The 11,121-nt window shown below is 39.0% G+C and overlaps 1 protein-coding gene across 1 annotated transcript; it reads right to left on the reverse strand.

The window, feature by feature from the left end:
- Positions 1–7,893: 7,893 nt before the first annotated feature.
- On the reverse strand, positions 7,894–9,922 carry ovca2 (OVCA2 serine hydrolase domain containing). Its single transcript, XM_084105207.1, has 2 exons — positions 9,551–9,922; positions 7,894–8,965 (listed from the first exon to the last, which is right to left on the reverse strand). Exons 1-2 carry the CDS (start codon positions 9,714–9,716, stop codon positions 8,448–8,450), a joined length of 684 nt encoding a protein of 227 aa, XP_083961333.1. The 5' UTR covers positions 9,717–9,922; the 3' UTR covers positions 7,894–8,447.
- Between the last annotated feature and the right edge of the window lie 1,199 nt (positions 9,923–11,121).

The following is an 11,121-nucleotide window of genomic DNA, read 5'->3' on the forward strand; positions in this document are numbered from 1 at the left end:
TTATTTTATTTTTTACCGGTTCCAGTGCCATCTGGGACAGCAGGACAGGTGTTTTGGTGAATTTAGTGAGTAATTAACAAATAATAGATTAACAGGGATGTCTTGTCAAAATGAGTTTTGATCTGCAGACATTTTTAGTGGTGTGCAATAGAATATGGCCCAAATGCTAAAGAAATAGAACTCACATGTCGCCCTCTGGAGGAGAGAGTCTGTAGTTGCACAAAACAAACAATTGTCATGCAAGTAATAGAAAGAAATTATATTCAGAAATGTTTATATGAAAATTAAATTACATATAATCTCGGCATCCAAAGACAATGTCCCATGTTTTGGTTTCTAATATTTTAAATGATGCCACTTTGTGTTCATTAAATTAAATATTTTGTTCTTGGGCTGGATGCAAATCTTGGCCAGAGTTGTCTAAATTTTTAAGCCTTATATATATATGGTTGATCATTACATTTCATCATTCACCAGGCGACAATAAATAAAAGTATTTCCAAAACATACATTTAAATAAAAAATATATTTTCTCTGTTCTTCTGCATTTTTTATGTTCTAGCTTCTGTATTACAAGCTTTCTCTTGAAATTTCTAAATATTGTTGCCTCTTGTATGATCATCTTGTGACATTCCTCATTTGTTTCTCAAAGATTAATGTAAATGTTGATTTGGAAAAATAAAGCGAATACTTACTTTGAAACAATGTGATGAGAAGTCGATAGAGACTCTTTTCCCTACAAGTAAGAGACCATGTGCTGATATTGGAACCTCAGCACATAAACTCTTACTGTTCAGGGCTAAGGGCATCGTACACACACACACACACACACACACACACACACGCACGCACGCACGCACGCACGCACGCACGCGCACACACACACACACACACACACTCTAAGAATGATTAATTATTCTGCCTCTAAGAGAAGACAAACCTGCCACTGTCAGGCATTTAAGCAGAAATACAGAGAAAATACTGCAAGAGATCATCAGCAAAGAACAATAAATTCTATCCATTTCAAAAACACAAACACTAATTGGCCATATGCATTAAAAGCAATGATTAGAAATGGAAAGTATAGGTTAATTCATCTCCACTTGACCCAAATTTGCCCCTGTAACAACTAGATTCACAAGAAGGAACAGCCAAACCTCAAGAATTTGAAGGGTTATGTTCAGATCCTCTTCGCCAAAACCTTGTAGTTCTTACCAATGATAGCACAGAGAGTTCCTGCAAGCTCAGAAGAAAGAAAGAAAGAAAGAACTTTATTTTACAGTCCTGTTTCGCATGTACATATATTTACTGTAGTAATTACAATAACTGGGTGAAAACTAGGTACTAGTCCTGAACCTACCCCTAAACCTAACTTCAACCCATGTAGTTACCTTATATTACTCTGTACTTTCTTGGGTAAGTACACTGTAAGTACATTGAAAGTGCACGTACTGTAAAATAAAGTGCAACCCTCTGGCTTATGGTGTGCACTGTCCACATAAACAGGAAAACCAAGAAGCAGCAGGACCGTGTTTAGATCAGGCTGAAAATAAATAATAAGTAACTCAAACCACACTCAGCTGGATGAATTCCTGAATTCCTGGTTATAAGACACTGCCTGACTCGCTAAGAAAAAAAGAAAACAAAACCACAGCAACCCCTAAACTCAATTTTCAGAAAAAAAAACATCCTGTCTTGCTCTTTGCTTGTAAATATGCACCATGTGCTTCATAACAGTGACATCATAGCTGTTCTTTAGGTTAAATAATCCATTCCTTGGGAAACTCCCTCCACACTCTCTGTCACTGCTGAGATCTGATTGGTCAGTCCGGCCACACCAGCAAAGCAGGGTCTTCTCAGTGTCCTCTTCACCATAACACATTTCCTGGAATTTAACTTCTTCTGCTCTTCTGGGAAACCTCTTAAGTATCTTTCCGTCTTCTTCAAAAATTATATTAAGAAGGGTTTTGATTCACTCCAAATACATATAAGGGTTTTGATTCACTCCAAAGCAACATTTCACCTACAGTATGAATAAACATAGGCATATGCATATACAAATACATATTCATATATATAAATACATCATATACAGGTAAGTATGTATTCATACTGTAGGCTACATAAACCTTTCTAATTACACTCTTTAGCTTCATTTTACCACAAAACATCTTTGAAATGAGATCATGCGTGACTGTACAGCACAATACATACATGACTCCTACATGTGTGATTAGTATACACCCAAAATCACCACTTGTCCAAACGCATCACTCCTCAAAATCTCCCATGAAGATGTAGATTTCCAGAAAAATAAAGGTAAAAGTTCAGAGACAGTGTGATATAGTCCATAGAGTCAGCTTTCAGGATGAGAGAACGCAAAAGATAGTTTAACGGAGCAGGATGAAACCACTGAGTCCTTCTACTCTTATAAAAACACGCTGTAGCTCCGCCTACATTCTCAAAACCACGCCTTCTTCATTCCTCAGATAAAAAAAGAAAGAAAAAAAAGACCTCCTGTTACTTTTAACACAGGTTGCTGGCATCCCTTTTGCCTGCTACAATAGCCCACCAGAGTCAAAATATAGCCCGATGCACCTCTCACACCCTTCTTTTCCAGACATTTCTTACACAACTCTCTCTCTCTCACCCCTGGCCACGACTGTTGCGCAAGTCCAGGATTCCTGAGGCCGGGAGTCACGGAGCTGTTGTAAAACTTACTGGCAAGAGGGAGTTTGTGTTTCTCCTCTTCTCTTGTCTTCCATTTATCAAAACCATGTGTTTGAGTGGAGAAAGAGACACGTGGCACTGAGAAGGAGAGAACAGAAAAAAAGGACGAATTATGTGGGAGGGACTGACAGAAAGAGGGGAAAAACAAATGAAGAGAAAAAAAAAAAAAGGCTTTATATGATCATTTTGGCGTGGTATTGGTAGAAAGATGTGTTAACAAAATTATATAAATATTTCTATACACTATAACAATTATAAAATAATCATATAAAATAAATGGAAGAAATTGGAGTTTTCCTTCCATTTCATTTCCCCCCATCACAACCCTTTAAGGGCTCCGTAAACCTCTTTATTTTTACATTTTGTTAACTCATTAAAACAAGTTAAGCAATTTTCAACTTTTTTTTAAGTTATACAAGATTCAACTACTTTTTAAGTCAGTTTAATGTAATTTAAGTTGAAATGACTTAAACATCCAAGTTGATTGTACTTAAAATTTTAAAACAGCATTTATTTTTACAGGCTAATTGAAATGCGTAAATCTTGAAAAAAGGCTTTAATTTTTTTTAGTGTACTGTAGATGCAGTGTGAACTGTTTAAAACAACAAATCAACCAAATGTGTAGCTGTTTTATTGCCGTTTACAAGAATAAGAGAGGGATGGAGACAGGGAGAGTGAGAATAAAGTAAAGGAAACGCGAGAGATCGGGGTCAAGGAAGGTGTGGAGGCGCTCTGGATACATTGGAAAGAGTGAGAGAGAAGAGAGGAGTGCCTTCCACAAACATCTGGAAATCATCATGAATGCAATCCTGGGCCGCCAAACTTCCTTAAAGCTACATGAGAACACAGAGTTCCCAATCTAATTGCGAGCGCGCACAAACACACACACACACACAGACACTGACAGAGGAATAAAAATGATAAACAGCTGCAGGGTGAAACACACACACACACACACACTCACTGGAAACTGGAGCTACTGCACCTGCCAATTGAATATACTGAAGATTCAAGTTCATCACCCAGAACAGTTCCCTTTTGAAAGGGAACTTGCACTGTGTCATGACGCTATTGGGGAACGCCCTTCACGTGAACCGCTGTCTGAAAAACTATCCAATCGCGGCAATCGAATTTGACCGGTGACAGCCTATGACGTCACTACTAGTGCGACCCGGAAAGTATAAAAGGGGCGCCTAGAGAACATGTCATCCTCTTTTCGTCTTCAGGGACAGTTTTGTATGATTTTCAATCACCTGAAAATGGTAAGAATTACGGCAAGTGAAAACAAGCGTTTCAAGAAGTGTGTAGATCCGTGTCTCAGGTTTCTGACACCAGATGACACACACGACTTGTGCGTTTACTGTTTGGGCGAAGAGCACGCACGATCAGCTCTTGAGAGATCTGACTGTGCAGAATGTGAGAGTTTTCCGCTTAGAAAACTCCGCTCTCGTCTGGCCCTCTTCTCGAGGGAAGAGGAACAGACATCTGTGTCCAGTAGTTCGGGTCCCGCTCATGCTGAGGCACTGCAGAGTCTCGGATCATGGGGTTCCCAGATGGAGCTCGCTGATGAGTTTGAGAGAGTTCTCTCTCACGCCCATCAGAAGCTCGCGAGGGTGAGCTGCTGGATGAGGATGTGTTATGTCTTACATCCTCTGATCCAGCAGCAAGTGCTCTGCTGGCACCTAGCCCGAGAGAGCAGGAGAGGGCTGATGAGGGTGAAGAGGAGGTACAACCTGAACCCTCACAGTCTTCCTGCCCCGCGTATGATGAGCTGTTGGGTGTTCAGCGAGGCTTCAGCTGCCGTGGGAGCGCGTGAAGGAAGGACCTGTTCACGGCAGGTTGGATGAGCGGTTCCTTTCTGACCATAACTCCCCAGCTCCCGTGAGCCTTCCATTCCTTCCTGATCTGCATACTGAGATCAAGAAGGCATGGAAGAACCCATATTCTGCATGCATCCATCGTCAGCAGTGGGCAAACTACGCTGATGTCGAGGGGATGCATGAACATGGGTATGTGTCGATGCCCCCAATTGATCTCGCTGCTGGAGAGGCATCGGCACTAAAAGCTCCGGCCCTGCCTTCCAAGCCACTCAAGATGACATCTCGCTTGAATGGCAGGGCATATGTGGCAGCAGGTCAGGCTGGGGCTGCCTTACACACGATGTCTGTGTTACAGGCATACCAAGCCAACCTGCTGAAGGATTTGGATAAAGGGCAGGGTCTCTCCCCTGACGCAGTGGACGAGCTGCGCCGCACCACAGATCTGGCTCTTCGGGTCACCAGACAAACCGCTGCCTCGATTGGAAGGTCGATAGCAGTGATGGTGGCCGTGGAGAGACATCTGTAGCTGAACCTGGCTGACATCGGGGAGAAAGAAAAGGGTTTTCTCCTCGATGCCCCGGTTTCTGCATTTAAATCATGCATTCCGCTGGGATCCAAATCCACACCCAGACAGCCAGGGGGGCCTGGCCCATCCCGGTTCGAGGATCGGAGACAGGGCCAGAGGTTCAGTGTCGCCTCTCGTGCTCCTCCTCCAACAAGGAGTAGGTCGCAGAGAAGGTGCGACTCAAGGAAGAAGAGGGATCTGAGGGGGGTGATCCAACACAGGCGCTCCCAGCATCAGTGAGGGATCCCCTTCCTCTGAGGGTGAATAACATCCACCCTCTCCTCTCTTCTTCCTCTCCCCCCTATTTTCTTTACCCCAGGCGCTTCAGGCCTCAGGCCTGGACCGATGATGATATTTTCCCATTAAACGGAATGCTTCTGAAGGTCCGGAGTCGGGCTTGGTAGTGAGTGTGTCCTTTCTAGCTTTTGGGTGGTAGGCCTTCGTTCAAAGAATAGAATTTAGGCCGCCGCTCTATGAGCAGCAGGATGATCTTGGTAGGTCTTTATATAAGGTTGTTATACTTTAGACCTTGGTTCCCTGTTTAGAAAGTTTTAAGTGGTATGTTTGAAAGAATAGGAAAATATTAGAATTAGGAATTAGGGCCCTGAAGTTCCTTTTTTTTATAGGCTTGTATACCTTTTCATAGGCCTCCTCTTGTGTTAAGAGTTGTCAGGTTTATGTAGTAGGGGATGCCAATCTTGGTCACCCAGTGCGGTACAGGTTGGCTTAATCGCATAGAGAAATCTCTAGTGAGGCCATCGTGCATGAGAGCTTCAAACTGATTCTGTTTGATATATATATTATTTTCCTAGCTACCCTAAGTCTGGTTATAAGGTTGAGCTGGAGCTGGTAGCCCTAGAGCTGGAGGCTAGGGTCCCTTGTTAGAGTGCCCAGCCTCCTCAATGTTTAATAGCATTATGTAGATCCAGGATTGAGAAGAGTTACTCCCCTCATTTGCAAGGGTTATAGAGTGCTATGCTGAGTTCTACTCTTCAGGATGCCCATCTCTATGTTCCGGTTTCATAAAAAACTATTGGTTTTTGTGAGAGACTCTGTTTAGGAAAACATGCATGTTGTTGGAAAGACTAGGTCAGTAGACGGTGGTGGCATGTAGGGTTGACTCAATGTCCCCCTCAGAAAGTGACTAGATGGGACTCCTTTCGGATGCCCTGGCCATATTCCCTTAAAGGAACCCCTTCCATGGAAGCTGTTGGTTTCAAGCCCTTGAGCGGCCTTGGTAGGCTTTTCCGTGTTTGGAGGCCTCTTTGAGGCTTATAGCTTGGGCAGTGACCGTAGGGAATAATGTCACTGACATCCTGTACTGTATGTGACCCGAAGGGGGAGTGTGTTCTTGGAATTTCAGGTTGAAACTGCCAGTTCTTACGTTTTGTCACAAGCCATAATTGGCATGCACTCCCCTCAGCATGGTGGGATTGTACATCAGTCCCCAATAGCGTCATCGACGCATGCAGTGCGAATTCCCTTTCGAAAGGGAATGTCTAGGCTACTACTGAGAACAGGGAACGAGACACTGCGTCGTTAGCCATGCCTCGGAGATTCCTGCTGAACAGTCCCTTCAGGCGAAAGTGGATGACATGTTCTCTAGGCGCCCCTTTTATACTTCCGGGTCGCACTAGTAGTGACGTCATAGGCTGTCGCCGGTCAAATTAGATTGCCGTGATTGGATAGTTTTTCAGAGACCGGTTCACGTGGAGGGTGTTCCCCAATGACGTCGCTGACGCAGTGCGAGTTCCCTGTTCTCAGGGAACAGAGGTTACAGTCATAACCTAGATATTTTCCCACTACCAATAGGACTTTACAGCTCCAATACCACACATTTTTCTATTGGATAATTTATAAAGCACTTTAACAAATAATAACATAAACCTAATAAAATAAACCTAAAGCCAATACTGCATCAAATTTTGTACGAAAATTTCTAAAGACTCTTTTTTTTCAATTATCAATATGATCAAAACTTTGCTGAAAAAAACTGTTGTAAACAATGTACTACATGTCACATAATTGTTGTTTATTCTTTTTTAGCAAGTAAAAGGCCTTTTAGTATAATTTAAAAAATATCCCCCTTCAGGTTGTGGTTCTGTGCTGTGAGATCTTTTCTGATTTTTTTGTAAAGTAAATGTAAGAATATCTTTTATACTGTTAGTAAAATTGTATAATGAATCCAAACAGGACTGAAGCAACTTAATTATCCATACATCACTTCTTCTTCTTTTAATTTTTAGAAAAATCATATAAAAAAATGTATCAAATATAACACATCAGACTTTTGATGAACATTTATTTGTTTATCTCTCAATCATAATTTTATTGCATTGCATTATGTTTTACTCCCCACAATAAAATCTACAGAGAATTGATCATAAAACTAAGCATTTGAATATCATCTTACTAAAACATTTTATTGGGAGATATAGTGACAACTGATATTTATATGCATTTATGTAAGTAGTCTGCTATACTGTTATAAAGATCTCACTGATTAAAATTACATTTAAATATCAGCAACTGCACCAAATGGCACATTTTTGCTCAGGGCTCTGAATAAAACAGGTGTTTTTTCCTCAAGTATGAGCTACACATTTTCCTATATCACACTATGTGTGTGTATATATATGTATGTGTGTGTGTGTGTGTGTATGTATATACTTTGTCCATAGATTCTATAAACTGTTCCATTTTTATGACTATTTCATATGTTAGGCTTTACAGGGTTAAACCCCACCCCAGGGAAAAACTTCCATTTTACATGCATTTCTGTGCAATATTGTTTATTTTTTACAAACTCCAAATAAAAATACATTATATTAAATATATATTACATAATTTTTTTTTTTCTGTGGCAAACACCATGCCACAGAGCCTAACTTGATTTGAACCCCAAAACAGCCTTTAAACAGACACTGTCACGGAAATGAAACAGCACTGCATACTTCTGAAAGACTTTATTCAAGTAACCATTTCCCTGAGAACAGTGTAAAACATTCTTTTATTAACCTTTCAATTTCCAAAATATCTATTTTCTCTGGCTTAGTATAAGTGCATTATGTTTTATACTTGTCTGATGTTTAGTTTTTCTCTCCTTTTTTCTTTTATAATTGTAGTTACAATTATTCTAAATTGTACATTTCTTAATGCTTTCTATTTTAGCATGATGTGTCATTTTAAGTGCAGCACTCATGTTGCTTTTAAGGGTATATAAATAAAGCTGACCTTGAGCAAGGCTTTTTTATAATGTAGCTATAATTCACTTAGTACATTTTATGTAGACCTGATTGATTCCAGGAACCCTCACATATTCTGTAATCTTCTCACTGAAACTTCTTAAGGAAGTCTTGGTATGTCTGCCTGTGTGAGGATTTCGCCGGAACAAAATGTCCACCAGGATGAAGGAGGATTTGAGCTCCATCAAACGCTGGCAGCAGATCTCGGCTCATCTCCTCAGGAATTACACGGTCATCCTGTCCAAACACATGCAGAGAGGGGATTGTTAGCACCAGTCCTTTGTAGAACCGCTGATGCTGGGAACAGGCACTGCGGAATCCTGCGACCACGATAGCAAAGCGGAAACTGAAATCAGGCTGTACTTTCTGTTCTTGCAGGGCACACAGCATGGCCACCAGGGCGGCACCTTGACTAAAGCCCAGGATGCCATCGAAAGGGCCGAGATCCTTCACTGCAGTTTTCACAGCCTCTATACTCTCTTCCAGACCCAGGCTGCTCTCACACTCCTGCTTAGCATTAAAACCTCGTGCCTGGACATCAGAGAACCACCAGCCCCTCTGGTCTTCTTCACCACTGCTGGCCATCTTCTCTGGTTCCTGATTGGCTGTTTTCAGAAGTAAGATAAGGTAGAAAGATTCAACAACGACACTTATGTAGGAAATAGATCAGTTTTTGCATAAATCATTCAGAATGTCAGGATTCTATGATGAATGAAGAACAGCATTTATTTGAAATAGAAATCACTTTGTAACATTGTTAATTTAATGCATCTTTGCTTAATAAAAGTATTTACGGTGTAACGTGTAAAAAAATAAAAAATAAAAACTTTCTTAACTCAAACTTTTGATTGGAAATGTGTCAAAGTTTCCACAAAAATATTAAGCAGCGCAACTGTTTTCAACATTGATTATGTTTCTTGAGCACCAAATCAGTATATTAGAATGATTTCTGAAGGATCATGTGACACTGAAGACTGGAGATGCTGAAAATTCAGCTTTGCCATCACAGGAATAAATTACAGTTATTTTAACTTGCAATAATAGCCTATTTCACAATACTACTGTTTTACTGTATTTTTTATCAAATAAACGCAGCCTTAGTGAGCATGACTTCTTTCAAAAATATGAATTATTCCAAACGTTTAACCGGTAGTGTAATGCTAGGCAGATATTATCAGTTTTATACTCACTTTCGTTTTGAATAGCAGGAACTTGGTGTGGTGCACTAACATACACCAGCTCCACTTGTTTCTTTAATAGTTTCCGTAAAGCCCCTGTCTTCTCTCTAAAGGAGTTTGCATTCTGTCGATAACCATGAATACAGAGAATTCGGAGAGGAACCGCAGATTTAGACATTATTAATAATCTGTCAAAGCTTTTTGGAATTTTCTAGCTATTCTCCAAACTCGAAACAATACACTGCTGCTAAAGTACACACACCCAAACAGGGACAAGCTGACTTTTAAGCTAGTCAGAAGCTCACTACAGAGTTATATTGATGTAAAATAACATCAGAGAGTCTTCACATGTTTCCCTATTCTGCGACTGATTCATGGTCGTGTGGAAACATAACGAATCAAGAGTTCCGCTTAGGGAAATATTATCCGCAACTTGTTTACAAAAGTCCCAGATTACAAGTTAGCACTAAAACTATTTCATAAAATGCGTTTTAATGTTTTTTTTTCTTCAAGTGTGCTTTCCATAAATTGTACATTATTGTTTTCCACAAATAGAAACAGAAATATAGTTCCGAATTTAAACGCCAGGGGGCAAGCGTTCCCTAAAGAATGTGTAGGGTGTTCTCTCTTTTTTTTTTTTAATTAGAATTCAATTAACAAACATACAAACATCACAATTCGTAAACAAATAGTACACAATAAAAAAAAATAAAAAAAAAATATATATATATATATATATATATACAAATACAAAACAGAGCCATCAAATACAAATTAATATTAAATAATAATAAATAAATAAAAATAATAAATACAATTTTTTTACATAAAATATAAAAATAAAACAGACTTACAAACTTTATTATTTGTAAAAATAAAAGTATTTTCATATTTTCAATTGAAAAGTTTGGAATATATATCAGTTGCTGACATAGCTTTCTTATTTTTTACCAATTTAAGAGACTCAAAATATATTTCAGTTTCAGTTTGGAAAAATTTAAAGCATGGTCTTGATTTAGAAAATTTAGCTTTATGAATATGAAACTTACCTAATAAAATAAAAATATTTACAATATTACATAAACTTCTATCTTTACAATCAAAATATGTAATAATCTGTTTCCCTTCAAGTGTTATTGAATGTTTTGTTTTAAAAGCCAGATAACTTTCAACACTTTTCCAAAATGAACAACTATAAAAAAGATGAGTTAACGATTCTTGTTCTGTCTTGCAGAAACTACAAAGATTATCAACCGGTTTAAATTTTGAAATAAACATATTTGTGGGATATATATTGTGTAATATTTTCAAATGTAATTCCTTAACTTTATTTGTGATACAAAATCTAAAAGGAACAAGCCACGCCCTATGCCAATTAATTTCAGAAAAATGAGAATTCCAAAAAAATTTCCCACGAGGTGTTATTTTCTTTAAATTTAAAAAACATTTTCTGATATGCCTATTTGTAGGGTGTTCTCTCTAAGTAGTCTAGTGGATCATAGATACGTTAGCCTCTCATATGATATGCAAATTGAAAAGGATTGCAACGAATGGAAATGTTTTACTCATTTAATTTAATTCTC

The sequence above is a fragment of the Abramis brama genome, assembly GCF_963993115.1.
Source record: "Abramis brama genome assembly, chromosome: 25".
NCBI classification, from domain to species: Eukaryota; Metazoa; Chordata; class Actinopteri; order Cypriniformes; family Leuciscidae; genus Abramis; species Abramis brama.

Coding starts and splice junctions, on each gene's coding strand:
- ovca2 (XM_084105207.1), bottom strand. CDS start 9,716: ATGTCTAAATCTGCGGTTCCTCTCCGAATTCTCTGTATTCATGGTTAT. Junction 8,966..9,550: donor TCCTGCTATTCAAAACGAAA/GTGAGTATAAAA, acceptor TTCTGAAAACAG/CCAATCAGGAACCAGAGAAG.